This window comes from Phoca vitulina, unplaced genomic scaffold (genome assembly GCF_004348235.1).
Source record: "Phoca vitulina isolate PV1807 unplaced genomic scaffold, GSC_HSeal_1.0 scaffold3, whole genome shotgun sequence".
Lineage (NCBI taxonomy): Eukaryota > Metazoa > Chordata > Mammalia > Carnivora > Phocidae > Phoca > Phoca vitulina.
In genome coordinates, this window is record NW_022589706.1 from 64,347,127 (window position 1) to 64,369,320 (window position 22,194).

The 22,194-nt window shown below is 33.4% G+C and overlaps 1 protein-coding gene across 9 annotated transcripts in view; it reads right to left on the bottom strand.

Annotated features, from left to right (window-relative positions):
* MAPK10 (mitogen-activated protein kinase 10) overlaps nt 1-22,194 on the bottom strand; it is a 317,221-nt gene that overhangs the window by 68,860 nt on the left and 226,167 nt on the right. For all 9 annotated transcript variants that reach the window (XM_032400729.1, XM_032400737.1, XM_032400738.1 and 6 more), the window contains 5 exons: nt 20,524-20,653; nt 16,057-16,115; nt 15,055-15,193; nt 13,982-14,147; nt 11,428-11,499 (listed from right to left, as the gene is read on the bottom strand). In XM_032400729.1, coding sequence (XP_032256620.1) covers nt 11,428-11,499; nt 13,982-14,147; nt 15,055-15,193; nt 16,057-16,115; nt 20,524-20,653 — 566 coding nt within the window. The remainder of the gene's footprint in view (nt 1-11,427; nt 11,500-13,981; nt 14,148-15,054; nt 15,194-16,056; nt 16,116-20,523; nt 20,654-22,194) is intronic.

Sequence of the window (22,194 nt, forward strand, 5' to 3'; positions counted from 1 at the left end):
AATGAAAATCAACCATTTTAATTTAAAGGTGGCAAATAATCATTTCAGTCACCACAATGAACTGAAAAAGCAGAGTACAAAGTTAACAGATTGAGTCTATTTTCATCAAATGCATAAAATTAGCCAAAACTTAAGAACTGTTTCATGTTCATGTCCAAAGACCAACGTAAAGTTTAAAATTCCTTGGAAATTAAAAAAATCCTGTTTCTTAGAAATCTGAAGGAATTTAGTTTTTATCAAGCCAACTGACTTTGAAACAGCATTAACATAAACATGAATGTGGCAAATTTATTGATGTTATTTAATAAAATGTATATGTAGAAGACAAAACTGCAATATAGACAGAAAAACTTGAAAAATAAATGTGTCATAAATAAGAGTAGAAAAAAGAATAGAAGTAAAAACAATGTAACTTTATTTTACTAAATAAAACTTTTTAGGTCAGTTCTTTCATTCAACAAAAATTAATTGAGTGCCTAACTCAGTCATTTCCCAAACTGGTCCTTTAATACATACAGAGAGTACATGTATGAAACTATATATATCCATATAAGTAATATATTATTCCCCAAAGCAAATAGCTAATCGTAATATGGTTAGGATACACTATATTAGTAATTAGGTTTACTTTAATTATACATTAAAACCCCATTATTATAGGTTTGATTTTATTTTTAAATCATAGTCATTTAAGCAGAGGTTTTATCCTTAATATGATGAAGACATAGTATCTTCATAAGTGACTGAGTGTAGAATATTTAACTAACTTAAGAAAATAAATTATTACATATCCATATACCAATAACACAGTGTCTGTATCTATTTAATACTGAAGAGCCTCTGGAATCTTTACTTGCTAACTATTAGCTGCCTAAGAGAAGATCAGTTTTACTTACTCAAGTGACAGAAATTTGTTTTTTCAGATATTTTATATAATCATTATTAGCTAATGAGGTTTTAATTTTTGCACTTGTTAATAATGTAGAAAAAATAAAAACAGGAATTGGATCTATTATTCCTAGAAATGAAGTAAATGACAAAAAGAATTTTAAAAGAAGTTGGTCAATTTAAAAATGAAATTCATATGCATGCTTTCTGAATATGTGTTAATATAAACCTATTTCATATTTGAGGGTGAAAATAAATCTAACTGATTAAAGATTTCCATGTCAGGTGAATATTTCTTGAAAGCATAAATCTCCAGTCTTAAAACTGAAATATTTTGTTTATTACCTAGCTATGAAAATAACTTAATTTTAAAACACGTACACCCCTTCAAAAAAAAAAAAAATAGAGAGGCGCATAGCACTGATATTAGTTTCATAGGACTGAATTTTAAGGCAGGCCTTTTGAAAGCGTGCTGAATATTTCCTATTTGATACTTGTATTATCCACATAAGATCGAGCTAGGAGACAAGGTCAGACTACCACGATGCCAGCTGGTAAATATTTGACACTGGAGTCACTTAGAACCCCTCTAAAGGCGGTGAATATATACCACCAGCGGTGTTGTGTTTGAGACCAAAGGGAATTGATTGAGAATGACACCCATAGAGACCACTGGCTGCTAAGAAGGATACGATCAGTGCCAGGAAACAGCACTGCACCTTTTATCATTTCTCCCATGATGCACCCTACTGACCACATGTCAACTGAAAACAAAAATGAAATGAAGATAAACAAGAAGATAGGAATAGAACAGCGAATAAATGAAAACACTTGGCTACCCATGCCATAGAGCAATGGTCTGACCTTCCACTGACTGGCTCAGAGGCCAGTCTCATGATCATTAGTGTTTTAAAACAGCGAAATAGGGAGAACACAAGAATGTCAGGGCCCTCTCTGCTATGCAACTGAACTTACAGTGCCACTCAATGCTACTTAATGCATGATAATATCATTTTGCAATTATAATTCAATGATTAATTTAGTTTCTGATTTAAAAGGTCTAATTTGCATTCATCTACTAGAATCCTACTGATTTGTATTGTAAATTATTCTAGATTGTCTTAATATGGGAAACATGCAAATTGGTTTCTTTTTTATTCTTTCATATACCATATTTGAAAAAAAAAAAAAAAAGCTGAGCTGCCAGCAACCTCAAAAGAAAGGGTTTCTTTTACAAAACACATTTACTCTTATTTATAAATATGAATAAATTTCTGGAAGTGAAATGCCAGTTCAAGAATGAATGTTTTGAAATATGCTGGCTCAGTTTCATTGACTCCCATCAAAGGAGCGTGTTTCTAAACAGGAAGCCTTGTCTTATTCTTATAAACATGGTTGCTTTAAAATGGTAAGAAATACTGGCTTTCAAAACGGGATGGTTCAACATGAAATGAACAACATGATTTAAAGAGCTGACACTTCTCAGACTATGAATCCAAAGAAACTTGGAATTCAAGGTAAAATTACTATGGTTTCTCTGCTATTGCCAGTTATCATCCAGAACTTAAAACCAGTAAGCTAGGGCAGAGGGTACACAGGGAGGGGCAAAATGGGAAAAGGCGAAGCAAGAAAGTAAAATCTCTCTCTTTAACTATACTTGGTTACTCACGTGTTCCTATTGAAAAGTCAGAAAGAGAGATAGGTCATTCTTAAGAGGGAAGATAACCTAGAAGAATAAAGGATGTTGAGGGGGAGCAAATAGGAAAAGGCATTAAAATAGCAGTACACCCTAATTTTGCTCCACTTACTCTTCAAATCACATTCTGTAATTTGGCAGTGACCTTAAAGAATTCCTCATGAGATTCTTTCCAATGTGAAAATCTCACTCAAAGTTTCCTTATGACTTAACACCTGAACAGAGTGATCACTGCAAAGAAATGGTTATAGCTTTGAAGGTGATAAGCAAACCAAGAGAAACAAATTTGTTTTGCTTCCATTTTAGGAAAGCATGTGACATGCAAAAATATCAGGGAAAGATAGAGCAAACAGTTGTGCATCCCTTTATTATTAATGCATTTGTAATTATGGATAATATCTGTCTCACAAGATTTGGTATTGTGAGAATCTTTGATTAAAGGAAAAAAGAAAAAAGATCTCTGAAAATGCATTTGTTTTGGAATTGCAAGTTTTCTTATCATACTATCCAAAGTGACCAGTCTAAGTTGCTATTTACAGTGTATCTATTTTTATAGATATTGTGGAAGACAAAGACAAAAAAATATAGGGAGATAAAAACTCAATAAGCAGGGTTTTCTCTTGCCTGTACCCATTCAAACACTTGGAAAAGGTGGCTTCTGCCACAAACAGAATCTGGGAGTATTTGTATCTGGGAGTTAGAAAGCATCTATTTCTGTTTTTTATTTAATGAAAAAAAAGTCTCTTCTATATTATCTCTGGCAGATACTCATTTTTTCTGCTGCAGAACCAACCCCATTGCTTTTTAACTCTATAACCTTGGTCAAGGTACTTCATCTCTCTAAATATAAACTTCATCCTCTAAAATGTGGATGGTAAATAGTATTTATCATGTAAAATTTTTAAAAAAGATTTGAAAAGATTATGCCTGGTAAAGATCCTTGTACATTGCCTGGTACATAGTAAGTATGAATTATATATTGGAATTAAATATATTCTGGAAAGTTTTATTTATTTAACATTTATTTAATATTATATTTAGATGCAATAAAGAGATCTTTCCAATGAGGGAAACTCACAGTTCATTGGGTGATCTTTTCACTGTTAAAACCATTTAAAAAGGCATTCCACATATTCGATCACAGCTGTCTCTATGGAACTTCTTTCCATTATTTAAAAAGCAATTGACCTGCTTCTTCATCTAAGTAATAATCTTAACTTATGTGAATATAGCCTATGATCCTTTGCCACTCCTTTCCTAAAACTGACAAATTTTCATCTTTCAGACTAAAATCCCTTGTCTTTCACTCCCTCATATATGCCTTTAAACAATGGCAATGACAATAAACAGGTGATCTAAATGGAATCTTAGTCCTTATGTTGCTTCAGTCTCAAACAGTTCTAGACAGTTGTTGGTTGAATAATTGGTACGAATAATTGGCCTATCTTCCAGTTCTCCTTCGTGTGGCTCTGCTGGATATAGATATTTCAAAGTAAAAGGAAACCATTTTTTGGAAATTTATCTTCATGTCAGAACCCAAAATAGACTTAATAGATCATAAAGCTTTTCATAAAAATAATGCAGAGATAAAAACCCTAGATCTGAACTACTGATTAATATAATGAATTCTATTTTCTCTATTTTAAAGAACCTTTCTGAGTAACAATACCCTAGAAGCCTTTCCAATTTCTCATTCCCATTTAACCTTACCCATTATTCATTATTCCTACAGATTATCCATGCTTATACCACCTAAGTGCTAAGCCTTGTGCCTAGAAATAATACACTCTATTATTATGAATTACAAACATGGAATATATGCATATTTATATGGATCTTTATATACTCAAGACAAGATTATTTCTCAAGATAAACTCATTGCACCAGATTTTGTGAATTATTCATCACAACTAAAACAGGAAATAGGTAATAAAAGAATCTGATACTAAATCTTGTTGGAACAGGGAGGTGGGGGTTGGTGGTAAGCCTTCTCCCAACTAATATACATATCTGCTTATTAGCAAGGAGACTAGATTATTTTATGAGATTTTCAAGATATTCCAATGAATACTAATCGTGCATAGACCTGAGAAGAAATCAGCAAATTCGATTACTGTTGAAAGCTGGATTTTGATGCTTTCTGAGACTGCCTGATATAATATTTGGGTCTCTGTTAGAGTTTTGTACATTAATGCTGCCCAATGAGAATTCTGGTTGTTTTTATGATTCTGATTTATTACATTTTCTCTCCCATCATCAGTATCCCCATAGGCAGAAAGGAAATTCATTTGCAACGGTGACACTCAGAAACTGAGTCATTTTCCCTAGAAGGGATGTTAAGTAAGTTTTGGTGTTACTAAATTATGGTGATTAATTTTCTAAGTGAGAAAATCTCAAGTGTCATTGTATCATTTGTCAGGCATTAAATTATGCTAAGTTATCTTTTTTTCTGTTCTAGCCAAGAGATAGAAATGATATAACGTAGGCTCTGGCAGCTTAAATCTAAATAAAGAAAGCATTCTATTGCTATTTCCACTTTCTGTCCAATGGCTTGGGTTGTAATCTACAGTGAAATATTTTTTGGGCTATGTGAATTTCTATCTAGCAACCTGGCAAATGTCTCCCAATCTAGGAGATTGTGTGACTCTGGTAACACAACTGTGAGACCACATTGTTTTTCTCCCTCACCTAACTATATCTTTACTTGGCATAGGATTCAGACAATGTGCTTTGATAAATTTTCTTTCAAAGCATACCTCAAAATACAATAGCAAGAAGATTTCATATGATTTTCTAACATCGTAACACCATTTCTTTGGAAAGTTTGTTTCAAAAGTTATAAATTTAGATATTTAACAAGAGCATATTGTTTTAAACTTCAGTGAAAAAATGGAATTATAAAAGAAACTTATATATTTTGCACATGTAAATCTAAATAAGAAAAATAACATTTATGGAATGTTACATATTCTAATGCCAGGAAATCAAAGGAAGCTTTTCTCCTTGAGGCTACCCATTCAACTTGCTTTTCTTGCTTTAGAACTTCTATGTCATTATATTATTAATTTTTAACCTTTATTTAAAACACTTTATATTTCTGATCTGCTTTTTTACAAAACAGAAAAAATCCATTGGAACTTATAGCGAAGCTATAAAAACTTTTAGCTTCATATTAAATTACAAATAAAACAATAAACTAATAAACTTACAAAATATTTTGCCATAAAAAAGACCTAAATAATTTTTTTATTGCACCAATATGTTTTAAATGTCATCTTTCAAAATCCATGTAATTCTGTAGTGTATAGAAATAAGTAATTCAAAGAAATCCTAATGTTGAAAAATGTGTTTTTCTTTAAACTTTTCTTTTCCCTTTTCATTGTTCTGATCAATAAACAGCAAACACCGGCTCCAGATGTCTCATAGTATTACCAGTGTTAGTATCTCCACTTCATTCTGTACATCAGGTTACAGAAATATTTTAGTGAGTGGCAAACTTTATTTTTCTTTCTTTTTACTGTTGTCTAATTCACAGATAATTTTTGTTTCTCATCCTTTGATAGAAATTTTTTATTCTAAGTAGCCTTTTAGTTATTTTCTTTTCTTTCTTTTTTTTTTTATTTATCTAATTCAATTTGAAGGTTATTTGGGCTGGAGTGTCCCCAAACTAATTAACTTTATAACATAAATGTTGTTTCTTAGCTTTGAAGGTATTTATAGGTATGTGTATGTGTGTAAACATCTAATGTTTTATCACCGCAGCAATCCTGTAAGATAGGGAGAAGAGGTATTTTATAAAGTAAATTAAAATTTAGGGGGGTCACATGACCAAAGTGAACAGGACCAGAAGCCAGCTCTTGGAGCCCTAGTCCAGTATAAGTTTGACTTTCACTGGACTGCGGAAGGGAGAAAGAGTGTTGCCCACAGTAGGTATCACTGTTCACGAACTCTGTCCTAAGGGCCACCTGGGGCCAGGACAGTTTCAATGGAATATCATAGTAATGACTAAAGAATGTGTTTTATTGTTTGTAGTCTTCCCCCTCAATATTTCACTTCATTTAAAAAAAAAATCACTCAGTACATTGTCTACAGAACTATAGAGGGATAGGGAAAAATAACATGCTTTTAAACTTTTCTGTATGCACTTCCAGAAGACAGGGAACTTCTGGGTAGTCCTAGTGGAGCTTTGTGAATGCTAGTGCTCAGTAGCTACTCTCTGAGACATCAAGGGGTCAAGGTCCAGCTCCTCAATTTCTTGCCTTCCGTTCCACCCTGGAAGTCCATCTTGGCTTGCTGCTCCCTTGCAATCTATCTCTCTGAACTCCTTTTATGACCATCATGCTTTATCCCGCCCTCTGGTGTACTCTGGCCTAGTCTCAACTTCCCAGGAGAGGGATTTTCCTCTTATAACTATGTCCTCCTTCCATCTTTTTAGATCACTTCAATCTGGAGTTCCCACTCTAGTGATTCCTGTCTTACTCAGATTCTCTCAAAATAATAATAAAAGAGTAATAAACAAATTAATGGTGAAATATATTCTTTTAAACAAGTATAAAGAAATAAAGGTGAAAAGGCTTATTTTTTTTAATGTTAATGATCATCTGCAAAGTGCTTATGGGTATGAAAGAATGCCTGAAGTTTTACTTCACACCTTTATTTAAAGTCATAAATCATATATGGTTTGAGATAATACTGTATTACCTTAATATTAGGTAAAAGACTCAGACTATAGTAATGTATTAGTTGCAAAAGTTTATTAGAAAGTAAGCATGGTTATTTCAAAGAGGTAAAGAGTGAGACTATATTAGATGGATATAATAATCCACACCTCTAATTTTTATTCACTTTACTTTGATTATTCCTAATTTTAATGCTCAAGCTTAGAAAAGATATGACATTTATTAAATTTGAGGATGTTTTCTTTATTTATTCAAACATATTTTTGGCAAATCGTTTATCTGTTCCTTAATAACTTGGCTCCTTGGCAAGTTTATATGTATACACTTTCCATCCTAACTGAAATTTCTCATGTCTTCAGAGGGAAAATAAAAAGGGGCTATTTTAGCAGTCTGATCCAGCCTTAATTGGAGATAATACACTTGAGGTCTAGCAATTTCAAATGAATGCAGTGTGCCTCTTTTTAATATCACCCAGGTCCAGGGAACTCTGGCCAAGAACTCTAGATAAAGGACTTCACAGGCTTGCTCAAGGAAGCTGTTGCCATTTGAAGTAGAATGGAAGAAAAAAGGTAAAAAAAATATATCTAAAAGAAGTAGGCTTCAGGAAAGAATTTGTATTATATGAAAATTCTACTGGTATTATGAAATTTCAGTAATCAAGAACATGGCATGCCCTAGTTGAGGCTTGGGGTGCGGGAGGGAGTCAGTGACTAAATATCCCTTTAAAGAAAAACACAACTTCTAAGAAAGCATAACTTTACTATAAGTTATTGTTGAAAGAAACAAAATCTGAATGAAATGCAAAGTGACTGATACCTCTTTTATTATCGTTGGCCTAAAGAAAATAATGGACCTCATATATTTACTGCTAACTTGAAATTTGTCATGGACCAAAGAATTTTTAGTAATACTATATGTCAAAATATAGCCTATGAAATAGGTTTTAATCATAACACTGTAATAAAAATCGAGTGTGTAATAGTGTATGTTTGTATAATTAAACTATTCACACAATAAAAACAAATATTTTATAAATAATCCTTTGGATATTAAAAAATCGGCAAATTAATTAATGGAAAAGCAAATACATATATATGTATGTATTTTGCCAACACTTTCATACTCAAGAAACTAACCTGTGATATCATCTGGATCATATCAATAGCTAAGAAACTCACACAGTGTTTCTCAAAATGCAAAGACAGTTTTAATGCAGGCAAATAGCTAAAACTTCAGTCATCACTAATAATTTCATGAAATTTCCCAATTTGTCAAGGTGTTTTACTATTTTTGCTGTAGGTTCAGATTAAGAAAGAGAACATTATAAAGTTCTGTCGGAGAGAGGAATAATGTTGATTATGATGATAGAGTATTATCATATAATTTTTCAGCCTCAGAGAAATTTAATAGAAATTACTCTGAATAATTATAAGGGAAAGTCAAGGGAACTTATGATTGCTTTTTTTTATGTCTCTGAAGAATCTTGGAAGAAGTCAATTAGCATATGTTACACTTTGATATTACTTCCATTAAATGCTGGAATCATTTCAAATATGCTAAAATATTGGTATGATTCTTCTCTCCATAAATACTCCATCAACCCCGAAACTTGTATCTGATCATCACAGTTAGTGAAGTTAATTCAATGCTCTGATCTCTTGATTGTTGGTGGGAAGCCTAATCATAAACTTATAATAACTTCATGTAAAGATTAATGAAACAATTCCACTCAAAAACACTGAGTACATGTAATCCATTCTTTATTAGGGATACTACAGTTTAATTTTTAAATGTGGTCATGACTTAAGACATTAAATTATAATTTTAATTATAGGTAAAATGAACTAAGGATTTAAATCTAAATGGAAACATTTTTGGAAAGATGGCAGTTCTTCTAACACAATTTATCTGGAAATCATTTACTCCTATTTAAGTAAAATTTAACTTAAGCAAGATGTTTTCCACTATAAATGTCTTTACGTAACTTTTCCATTGACTTTTAAGTTTGTATGCAGGCTCATTATCATATATGGCAGTAGGCTATCAAAGACCATTATCTTATATGATCATCACTGAGATAAAGGAATACCAAATGCAAATCCTTATCACAATCTAAATTTTTGTGTTAGAGTTTATTCAATTTCTAGGATCACTTTTATCAAGGATATATATTCTATGTATTGATTTTAGCACAATTTACTTTCAGTTCCAAATATTTTCCTGAAACAAACCATAATAAAAGGGAAAAAAGACCTCCAAGAAAACAATCATTGGAAGAATAGAGAATTACCAATATGATGCTATTATTTTTGTTTGCCTTTTTTTCTGAAGGGTATTTTGGCTTTTTCTAATTTTATTTGCTTTTAAATTTAATACTGCTAAAATAGGATAAAAGTAATCCTGACAAATGAAGAGCTATATTAGATCTCAGAGAACCATGGCACATAGAAATCAAGTGACCTATAACAACACCACACGGAAATGAGATATTCTGTGACTTTTTATCTTCCACTAACTAGTGCATTATAAAGATGTAGCTGTGCAACTTCATTTTGAGTACTGATTGAGAAGTTCCTTTTTTTTTGGTCTGAAATATGTTATACCCCAAAGAAAAAAGCATATACACATACATACATACACACACTTCTACTTTTATATGAAATCAGTACATTTACATATGAATGTGAATTATAATAGTGTTCAAATCAACTACCTTGGATATATAATTTATCCTCAAAATGTAAATAATTTAAAATAAAATAAAAGTAAAATGAACTATTATCATTTTAATATCAATATAAAAATTATTGAGATATTTTATATGCTTTCTTTCTATATCCTCAAAATCTAGTACGCATTTTGCACATAAAATACATCTCAATTCAGACTAGTCATAATTTAAGTACTGAATAGGCACATGTGGTTAGTGGCTACCTAATGGACAGTATAGTTCTAGAAGATGTCATTACTCTTGCTTTACTATTGGAATTTAGAGAATATTTTACTGATACCCAGCAGAATAAATAAATACCTACATAAATGAGTGCTCATGGTGGTATAAACTTCTCATTGAGTCTACTAAATAACAACCATAATCTTTCTTATATAATAAAAGAGTTCCTTAATAGAGCTTTCTTATTAATCAGATACAATATTTAATAGAATTATGGACCACATATTTACTGGCAGTTTCTAAAAAATTTCACATATAATAAATATACTGAACTCAATCTTGCATTATCACTGTTAAAGTTGGCAACTGTTGTACATAGATTTGCATGATTGTGTGTTAGCAGGGTATTTCTATATGTGTAAAGTATATTCTCTATTAATATGTAAACTTTATTACCTATATGTTACAAATACTAATATGTGACTTTGTTAGAGAATGAACTTTTTGTCATTTCAGAAATATGCCAGCTCATTTAATAATTCTAAATCATAGATATCTCTCCAAGAAATTCCTGATGGAATCTAGTACAGGACTTGGTGGTAGAACTCAAATAAACACTACTTCTTCAAATTCTAAATTTCACTGGAAAAGCAATTATCTGGGTCTCAGTCATATCTCCAAGCCTATTTTAAACCCAGCTAATCTCTGGCAATCTGCATAATAATTATGATTTTTAAATGTGGAAGTTCATGTTTTAAGGAGGATATGCTATATTGACCTATTTAAGACTGGATAGTGTCAAGAGTAATTCAAATCAATGAAACTCTAGAAAGAAGCTTAGGATGTCAGCAAGGAGAGAAATTATTATGCCTAAATGTTGTAGAAGCATAAAATGGTTTTAGAAAAAAGATGGAAAATACTTGCAAATAGTGACTTCTTTTGCTAATTATAAAGATAAAGGTATTTTAATAATTTGGGATTTGGTGACCTCTCTTATTTATGAAAAAAAAATAGCATTGCTATTTTGAGTTACAGACAAGAAAATAATTTAAAGAAAAAAAGCCCATTGAAAATTTAATTAAAACAAATCATTGCAGTAGGTCGTATTCAGTACTGGTCAGATTATATAAATCATCACTTCGTTTTTTAATCACAATTATACCACTTACCCAACTTTTTGCTTCTATCTTTACTCTCCTGGTAAAATCATTATGTGTTTAAAGGGAGAGAGAACAAAACAGGTAAAGCTGCAGCAAAAGGTACAAGGATACAGTCCCTTCCTGGAAAGAGGATTTTGTGGCGAACCATTTCTCCCATAATGCATCCCACAGACCATATATCCACTAGAACAGGAGAGAGGGAAGTGAAGAAAAGGGAGGAAAGTAAAGTTAACTAAGATAATTGATCTCTGAAGGAGGAGGAAAAAGAACAGTTTGATTAGAAGGTACAATTTTTGTCTCCCACCAAAAGTTACCCCCAAATGAAAACCAGCACTGTAATATGACATTAACAATGTTTAGTATGAGAACTCAAATTAATTTTTAGAAATTACTTTATGGGTACCTTAGATTGCCTTTGTAGTGCCATAAAGGGGTGACATGGGAACACAGAAGCTACACCAAAATTATTTCCATAGCAGGCTGCGGCTAAAAGACATAGGGGTTTTTGACCATTTGCTGGATGTAGCAAAAATAATTTTAATCAACCTGGAGGGGTGGCTGTTTCCATTTTCTATTCCACTCAGTTATGTGGAATAGGGCAACAAGAGACTACTCGTTTGTTCTCTTTGTTTTTGTTTGTTTGGTTGGTTGGTTGGTTAGTTGGTTGGTTGGTTCAAAACAAGGTATATGCAAGCAAATCCAAGAAACTAGGGAACAGCTGAAACCGTGGTTTAAAGGCAGATGTTTTGGAATCCCTGGTGTTCAGGACTTAGTTTTTCCTTCAGAAGTTATCCTTGTAAATAAACATCAGTTTTAGTCTCTATTTGAAGTATTTCAAGAATAAAGATATGATCAATTAACACATGTATAAAGGAGTCATCTGGAAGTAAAGCAAAAAAAAGTATGAAAGGTGTTTAAAAATTGTTCTATTTATTTGTTTGTTCGTTTTGTTTATTTCTCAATTGTCATACTCATTAACCAAACATGTTCACCTTCTCTTACCAATCTTTACCCTCTTCCAACTTGCTTTTTAGTAAGGACCAAGGGAACTTTGGGGCAAAAACATGAGGCTGAAATGCTCCTTGGGGAAGGAAGGCGGGGTAGGTGCACAGGACAGCTGGGCATGCCTGATGGAGGAACAAGCGGGTTCTTCTGCATGATAACCTTCCACTCATAGGCAAGAGGGCAGCACAAGGGTGCTAGCTATACCTTCACAGATCTAGAGAAGTGAAAACACTAAGGCAGTAACTTGCAACCTTTTCTGGTGAGGGAAGGAAAAGGGAAGAAATTACATGCATTTGTGCAGCTAAGATCCGTAACGCCATAATAGGCAAATTCAGACCCTACCCCCAGACCTCTGTAGAGCCTTGATTTCTTGATTTTTTAAAATTGGTTCTCCTTTGAATTTTTACAAATAACCTGTGAAAAATGTATACAAATATCTTCTTTTCCAAGTAAGTTAGATGTGGTATTATACCTTGGGAAGAGGACTAGATTTGCCTGTTCCAAGTTAAAAGGTAACAGAATCCTGCCATCGCTCTCCAAAGTGAACCTGACCTTCCTAAGAGCTGACTTCTCCCTTTCCTCTGCACAAATACACAGAAGTATTGGCCTTCTTCTAATCTGAAAGTACACAACGAAATTTTTTAAAACTTTGGTAGCCAGGGAATTTTCATAAAGTTACCCTTTAGCACCTGCACATAAAAATACATGGATAGTTATTTTTATAAAATTTATAAAAATAGACTGCTAGGAATTAAATAGAATAAAACATAAAATAACCATGCAAGGTACATTGATCATATATATACAATCCTAATTTAAAACTATTTTAATTCTTAAATTTATTAGATATATTTTTTAATATGCTACATTACTTGTTAGAGGTATTCTTTTCAAAATAATAAATGGCAATGCATTTAATAAGTGTTTTATAAAGTCTTTAATAAAATCAAATTGTAATACATTTTGAAGATTCTTTCTTTTCTTTTAAAATGTTCATGAATACTAGATTTTTTAATGAAATGAGTAATATAAAATTTAATATTTTCTCCATGATTTGGAATTTATAAAAATTTACTAGGTAATTGCTATCCTAAATATTACTCACAGAGCAATTTAAAGCATTAAAGAAACTCTTATCTAACTTGAACAATTTGGATTGTTCTAAATTGACTATTCTTCGAGCATTTGTAAGATTCTTGCTCCAAGGACTTATGACATCTTTTTGTCTTTTCCTAGGACTAGAGCCATCAATCTAAGATAGCCATGAAGCCAAATGGCTAAATGTAACAGACAGACTACTTCCTGTTTTCATACTCACTTTGAGCTAAGCTCCAACCCAAACAGCAATTTGTCTCAATATCTACAGCATGTGTGCTAATCAATACCTGCTTGACTGTTTAATCAGATTCCATCCACAGTTCTTTTTGGCCATAACATGTTAGTGTTCTTGCTGTAAAGCTTACTTTAAGAAATATCCTTCACATTTTTTATGAGTGATTCTTCCTAGTATTATTTTTTAAAACCTTCTGAATATGAAAGTTGGCAGCCCTATTAAAAATATATATTCATATACATGAGAGAGAACATTGCCCTTGACCATCTAAAATGTATACACATTTTCTTCATGGTTTCTGTGTCTGCTATGCAGAAGCCTCCTTACCATTCTCCTTGTAGCCCATTCCCAGAATAACCTCGGGGGCTCTATAATAACGTGTAACCACATAAGGAGTCATCATGAAGCTTGTGCCTGCCGTCCTGGCTAGTCCAAAGTCGAGGATTTTCAATGTACAATCAGACTTGACTACAATGTTACTTGGTTTTAAATCCTGACGGTAGGAACAAGAGAAGAAATTAAAAGCCAGCAGCAAATGGAACATATGATTTCTATCTACTCAATCAATATGGCAGTCTTGCAATAGTACAGAGACGGCCCCCCTTGACTGCAAAGCCCTATATGAAGCAAATGATTACTGCCCCAAAGAAGTTTACAATGGTTTTTTGATATTTTTAAGATATCTTCAAAAACTTCTTAAGCCCAGAAGAGAATTGGACTATGAATTTTACAATTTAGGATCATCTTGGGAAGAGGTTTTAGAATAAATAACATGTCATTTATTGTCATCTGTTAGGTTTTTCCTTGTGGCAACATAAACCTTTCAGCTTATTTTTCATTTCTAGGCCTGACAGAAGAGCAGATCAGGGCAGCTGTCTTAATGCTGCCAGAAACAAGCTGTGGAAACGAACAGTCTTATTCCAGCTACACAAATGACCTCTGCCAATCAAGGGGCTAGAAAACATGAGGCTTCTCAGAAGTGGACTCTCAATGAGCTGAAACAAAATGCAAACAAAATCAGCTACAGTGTAGCTAAAATTTTCTTCTATACTTTAGTGAACTTTGTGTTAATTCTATTTTAAAAGAAATGAAGGGGCGCCTGGGTGGCTCAGTCGCTAAGCGTTTGCCTTCGGCTCAGGTCATGATCCCAGGGTCCTGGGATCGAGCCCCGCTATCGGGCTCCCTGCTCTGCAGGGAGTCTGCTTCTCCCTCTCCCACTCCCCCTGCTTCTGTTCCCTCTCTCGCTGTCTCTCTGTCAAATAAATAAATAAAATCTTTAAAAGAAATGAGGAAGTACATTATATTCAACCTACCCTTCCTACATAAAGAAAATAACCTACAATTGCTCTTTCTCTTCTCCAAAAACACCTTAATTATAATTCTGGAGAGGGTATTCTTACCCTGTGAATAATTCCAGCAGAGTGAAGGTGCTTGATGCCACACAACATTTGGTATAGCAGGTAAGACATTCGTTCATGGTCTAATTCCATCTGAATCACCTGACACAAGTTGGCATCCATCAGTTCCATTACTAAGTAACTGGAAGGTAAATCCACAAGGTTAGTCCAAATCACAAGATCTGTGAAGTCCTTCAAAGAGGTCAGAATCCCCGCCTAAATATGTAAGTCTTCCAAACTTCCCAGCTCTACCTTTGACTCAATTAAGAATATGAAAAACTTCCAACTATTTTTGCACACATGTTAGCCATGGTAACTCTACCACAAGGTGACTAGCAGAAGCAGCATTTATTAGTGTGTGGTTCCTGCCCATATATTTTCTTTTTTCTCCCTGCCCCTATATTTTCTACCTTCATCTTGTCCTAACTTTTCCCTGAATTCCCTGAGTTCTTTCTTGAGTATTATGATTACAAATAAGAAAAAAAATCAGAATAGCCTCTTCTATTAAATGCAATGTATCTGTGTCAAATAAGACAACGTACTAGGATCCACTTCCTCTCCTCTGTTAATGTCACTATACTTTTAGATAGATTATTTTTGCACAAAATCAAAGGCACCACAGAAACAGAAATAAAGATTTTAAGATGATTTTTAACATGTCCCTCTTATAATTTATTTCTCAAAGTGAATAGATTCATCCTAGAAAGCTCACAGAGTCAATTGATAATAAAAAATACATAATAAATAATAAATCTTCTCTAATTGAACCAAGAACATTGGACAATAAAACACAAGCACCGGAAGGCCAGAAAGAAGCAGAAGTGTCTTTCCAGGAAGTAACACCAGAAACAGAACCTTCTGTCCTATCACCAGATCCCTTTCATTTACTGTTAGTTCTTATCTCCCTTTAATCTCTACAAGGGATTTCATCCATTGATTTTGTCAATTTCCCTTGAGTTACTTGAGTGCTGTGTTCTCTCTTCCTTCATGAGTTTTGTTACTTACACATCTTGGAATTCCTCCAATGTTTTCTGGGGTGTGAAGACATTTAATAAACTAATAATCTGGAAAAGAAACAGTGGAAGAGACAGAGGAAGGAGAGAAAGAAAAAAGGAGAGAACAAATTATTTAAAAAGCATATTTAAACAAGTGTTTAACCCAACTCAAAGTCATACACTAGTGTTATGGTAGAAATAGAAAAGTTGGAAAAAAATTTCTAGAACTGTCTCACAGAACATAGAAAAATGTATTCAGAAAGGACACATGATATATGTCTTCAGGTTAAATATAATTAAAAAGCTCAAATTCTTAGGCAGAAGGAAGAGTCAAAGAAGATATATAATTGAGATATTGCTTTAGAGTGTGATCCTCCTTGGTAGAATACAGAGTTGTAATGTAATTAATAAGCAAAAAAAGAAGAAAAGCCATGTAAGAAAAATGGGCAGCAGCAAAATACCCAACAAGATGTAGCAAGGTCATGTTTTTCCTCCAAATGAACAAGGTAGTGCTCTAATTTGAGATTTTTTTGTCTGTTGCTACTTTAGTTTTTTGGCTTCTATTTCACACACAAATATTATTTAAACTAATGCTATAATGATATGTTAGGAAAAGGTATATGCTAGATGATATCAATAATAAATTTAGTGGAAAATGTATTTAAAAAGTTATCAAAATTTTGTTTCTTAAATTTTTTGTTTCCTGTTTTGGTTATTTTATATATTAAGTAGCAAAGAAGTTTACCTTCTAGCATAAGTAAATTAAAAAAAAACAAACTCTGTCACATTACCAAATATATTGCGTACATAAAAAACTCAAGATGTTCTTTCAGCTAAATATTCTCTACTAATGTGCCAGTAGGAAATAAAAATAAAAAATTTGGATAACAATCTTCTACTCACAGGATAGATGCAACAATTTCACAAAAACTGGGTAAGTACAAGTTTCAGATTTAAACATCTTTAAACTATGGGGCGCCTGGGTGGCTCAGTCAGTTAAGTGACTGCCTTCGGCTCAGGTCATGATCTCGGGGTCCTGGGATCGAGCCCCACATCGGGCTCTCTGCTCGGCAGGAAGCCTGCTTCTCCCTCTCCCACTCCCCCTGCTTGTGTTCCCTCTCTCGCTTTCTCTCTCTCTGTCAAATAAATAAATAAAATCCTTTAAAAAATAAAAATAAATAAACATCTTTAAACTATGAATTAATAAATTTTAGTAAATTTTGTAAGTGATATGGAAACATATGAAGTGATTTTAAATATCTGAGAAATGCAGTCAAGTCTAGGGAATGCTTTAGGCCACATGTAGCTTTCATTTGTTGAGGAATTATTGACAAAAAAAATTACAATGCCATGCAATATTTTTACATATATATTATATACACACAATGTATATATGGCAATAGTGATAACATATTAAGAAAACTATGATCACCTCTTCTAAAGCAACCTTAGGGTATGGAATATGCATATAGAAATAAAATTTTCAAAATATCTCTAAAACTTGTGATTAAAGTGTCTTACTCTGTATACTGATAGTGTGTGTTGAAAAATGTCTATGTGATACATCTTTCATTGTATATACATCACACATATTTAGTTGGCCTGTTTTTCTAGTATTTCATCAATCTTGCAAAGTAATTCATTTTGATATTTGTTCAAACAAAACCATCAGAGACTGTGCGCAGGGCACGCACACACACACACACCATACACAAACAACCCTTAAATATGGGAAAATGCTAACCCGTATCACCTGGAAAATAAATAATCTAGGTATTCTAAAATTAATTTAGAAAATAGCATTACAATTTTGAGTAAACCAAGATTATTTTAAAAGTTAAATTCTCCACTATGTATTCTTATTTTCCCATTTCCTATTCCCTTGTTTTATCGCCTTCATCTTCTTTCATTTCCCTCTGTTCTTTCTTTGCTCCCTTGTAAATTCTTTTTTTTTCTTTAATTAACATATAATGTACTATTTGTTTCAGGGGTACAGGTCTGTGATTCATCAGTCTTACACAATTCACAGCGCTCACCATAGCACATACCCTCCCCAATGTCCATCACCCAGCCATGCCATCCCTCCCACCCCCCTCCACTCCAGCAACTGTCAGTTTGTTTCATGAGATTAAGAGTCTCTTATGGTTTGTCTCCCTCTCTGGTTTCATCTTGTTTCATTTTTCCCTCCCTTCCCCTATGGATCCCTTGTAAATTCTAATTCCTTCTATTAACCACTTGAAAACCGTGTCTTTAGAAACACAGCATCACAGGTATTTCCGTTTTGGTTCAACAATTTCACGCAGGAATCTAATTCAGTTCCTTTATGCCAGCATCTTAAAATGCAGATATGAAGCAATGTTTGTCCTGGTCCCACAATCACATTAGCTATCACTTCCTAGAATTAAGCATTCATTTTCTAAATGGATTCTCTTCTCTATTATTAAAGATTTAGTTGGGATTACTTCACTGTTTTACTTGACTTTCCACAGCATTTACAGAGTTCTACACTCTGACTGCTTCTACTTAGTATTAGAAGTACTAATGTGGGACTTACATTTGGTTTTAAGTGAACTTCCTCTCTGTTAACAAGTTCCAGAAATTTATTTCCATAGACATACACCACATGCACATGGACATACACACATAAAAGGGGGGAGCAGGTAGAAAGCCACTTACAGATAATCCTTTCAATTGGGAACTTCTTTTTAGGTATCATAAATGTGAACCTCCACATTTCAGTCAAGAACAGGGAGTATGATTCCCTCAAATTCGCCAAGTACATGGGAATTTCTCTACAGTATATTTATTGCATTATGGGGGTTGGAAAGAAGACCAGGGAAATATAAATATATGAAAACACAAGCTATCAAAATTTCCCATACAGTTGCTTCATCGCTTGCATCTATCCATTTTCCTTTGCCCATGGGATTTCTCATTTTCTCTGCTGTCATAAAAATAGATTGCATTGGCCATGTGGTTAATCTTGTTCCTGCCTTTATTTAACATACTGAAAGAACAAACTGCTTTAGTAGAATGACTTTTCTTATGAATCATCCTTTCCATCATTTATATATTCTTTTTTAGAAGTACCATGTTCTTTGCATGGCCAAATTAGAGATGGGTACATACTTCATAAAATTTACCTCTTTAGTGAGACCTTTCCTGCTCAATCTGGTTTTAAAAAGTAAACCCATCCACCCAGCACTGACCAGAATAATTTTCCTTCTTCACTTTGTTTTCCCTAATTGTGCTTATCACCATCTGACATTCTCTACATTTGCCTATCTGTTTTTCAGATGGTCTTTTTCTCTCACCCAGTACAACATTCGCTCCACATGGCCAGGGATTAGCCTCTGTTATCTCCACTACTGTAATCTTAGCATCAGATCTATACATGGGGCACATTTCATTTACTTAACAAATATGTGTCAAATGGCTGAATCACAAAGTCATTGGAATAATAGAGGAAAAGAGAAACACTGTCACTGGAGAAACAATCCACATATTTGTATTTCAAATATCTTCCAACTAAACTCTCATACATACATTTGCTTCTTCTTAGTGAGAGATGGTTAGCCTCATGACAAATTCACTTGTTTATAAAACTGCACTGATAATTTCATATATCCTGTGTGATTTTCATGCTTAAGAAAAACTTTGCAGGGAGTTATGACAGCTATTGTTATAGTTTTATTATAATAATTTATCATTGATTTTCATTATATATTTATATGTAATAAATTATATGCACTATATTTATAAATTCTTTATTAATAATAGTTATTATTAAAATAACGAATTCTCTCTCATGTAGCCTTACTAAGAAGAATGGGAGCATAGAAAGAATTCCAGAAGCCTTTGTCTGCAGTGGAAGGAGCTAATACCCTGAAGTTGAAGAAAGTCCTATAATGGTATACCCTACTTAGTTCCCATGAGAAATGCTCTTGATGATCCTGTCCTGATGTGCTTTGCAGATATGTTCCTGCACATAGGCCCAACCTGACAAAAAAACAAGATGCTGAAGCACAGTGAACATCTGAAGGCCACTGCCAGACTATAGCTAAAAGAAAAAGGAGATAAAAATTTTCACCTGCTAATAATTAAATTTAAATTACAAAGAAATATAGTGTTCTGTAGGATATTTTTTGGCTTTGTATTTGTTTGCTTTTTATTACTTTGGAAAAAGTATGAAGCTCTCTGGTTAATTTGGAGCAAGATAACCAAATATGGTTAATTTCAGAGCAGGAAATATCTATTAAATTTATCCCCTCTTACACCATATGGTTTTTAGATGAGTTTTAAGTAGAAAACTATCATGAGGACAATGAAATCAAATGTAGCATATGGAAGGATAAACAATTTTAACAGGCAGAAATGACAAAGTAAAGAAAGCCGTTCCTACTCAAGTTGGCACATGGATTTTCTTTCTCCAATCTCACAACCTCCCACTGCCAGAGGTTTAAAAAAAACAACTTACATTTTTATGGTTCACACACTTCATGAGGACCAGCTCCCGGTAAGCTCTCTTGGCATGCGTTTGGTTCTGAAAGGGTCTGCTGAGCTTCTTAATGGCCACATTTCTGTCAAGAACAGCATCATACGCAGCACTGCAGAGATCCAAGAGCAATCCAGAATTAGGAACAAAGAAGCCCTTAGAATTTCTGCCTACTGATATGGGTAAAGAAAATACTATTTTGGAATCCTACTCTGATACTTCCTTCTCAGGTCACATGCCAATCAGGCTGTAAATAAAGATCTAGAAGTTACTAGTATCAAACCATTCTACTTGCTAGGAAAAGCAAAAAAGAAGAGTATCTTGCCAAAAAACCCCAGCATATAATTGCCTCCTTGAGTGGGATACAAAAGAAAAAAAGAAAAGTGCTCTACTTTCTACTGGTCCAGCCACGTGAATGTGGCAAGTCATTTAATCTCTCTGAGCTTGAATTTCTCATCTAATAATATGTGATATTTAGGTTTTCTCTAGCTATAAAACTCCATTGTTTTTTGGTTATTTTAAGTGAACATTATTCTTTCCCATTTACAGGAACCAGATTTTAAGGTATGACATTCATTGCCATGAATGTACATGTTGGTTGATGCTGAAGTGTGCACATTAACAATAACAAAGCTCAAAATAAGGAATGCAATCAAAGGGTTTTTAGAAGCATAAATAACTGCATTTAAATACAAAGACAGAAATGAATGCTACTAACATTTGAAGCTTTCAAACTATTTGAGAGTGAAAATTAACTATGCTTTGAAAAGAAATCCGTATACAGTACTGTTTCTCCCACACTCAGAATACATGGGTCTGGGGATCAAATAAGGAAGTGAGTCTCCTCTTTGCATTATACCTAATGACTCATTCACAGATTTTCTGCACCCCCATCCCTACAGCTTCAGATGGTTTTGGATTTTGTCTTAATTGCCAGGAAGGAATGCAGCAATCAGTGTCCCCTACAGTTGATCTATTGAATTGGAAGTGGCATTAACCATTCAGTGTTCATGCCACTAAACTAAAAGATCAAAAAGGGGTTACTGTGTTGTAAGATAATGATAGACTAGCAGGATAAGTTTGGACAAGGTCTTATAGTTCATCTGGTCCCTGCCTCCTTTTAATACTAATTCTTCCATTTAATACTTATTCTCCTCCAAAATATCTCCATAAAATGTTTGGCCAGTCTCCGCTTGAACATCTCCAAAAACATGATATATTACTATCGAGGCAGCTCATTATGTTGTTGAGAGTTAGAAATGTCATCATTCTAATAAGCAAAGTTGTCTCTGTGGTTTCTACTGACTTTCTCTGCCTACCAGAGTAACTCTCGAAATAAGAGTATCGCTTTTCCATTATGGTAAATGCATAATATCTGAAATCCATTAAGGGACTGAAAACAATCCTTGGCCTAATCTATAAGCAAGTACCCAATACCTCTTGGCTTTTCTTATTTTTCCCCTAAGTCTTTTCTTTCTCAAGCTAAATATCACCAGTGTCCTATCACCATTTGTCAGAATGTGATTTCAGGTCCTATCACCATCTGGTCAGTTTCCTCTGAATATGTTCCAGTCTGTTGATATCTGAAAATGTGGATCCTGAACTAAATAAACATTGCTAGTCTAGGCATGGAGTGTCACTGAAGATTAGGGT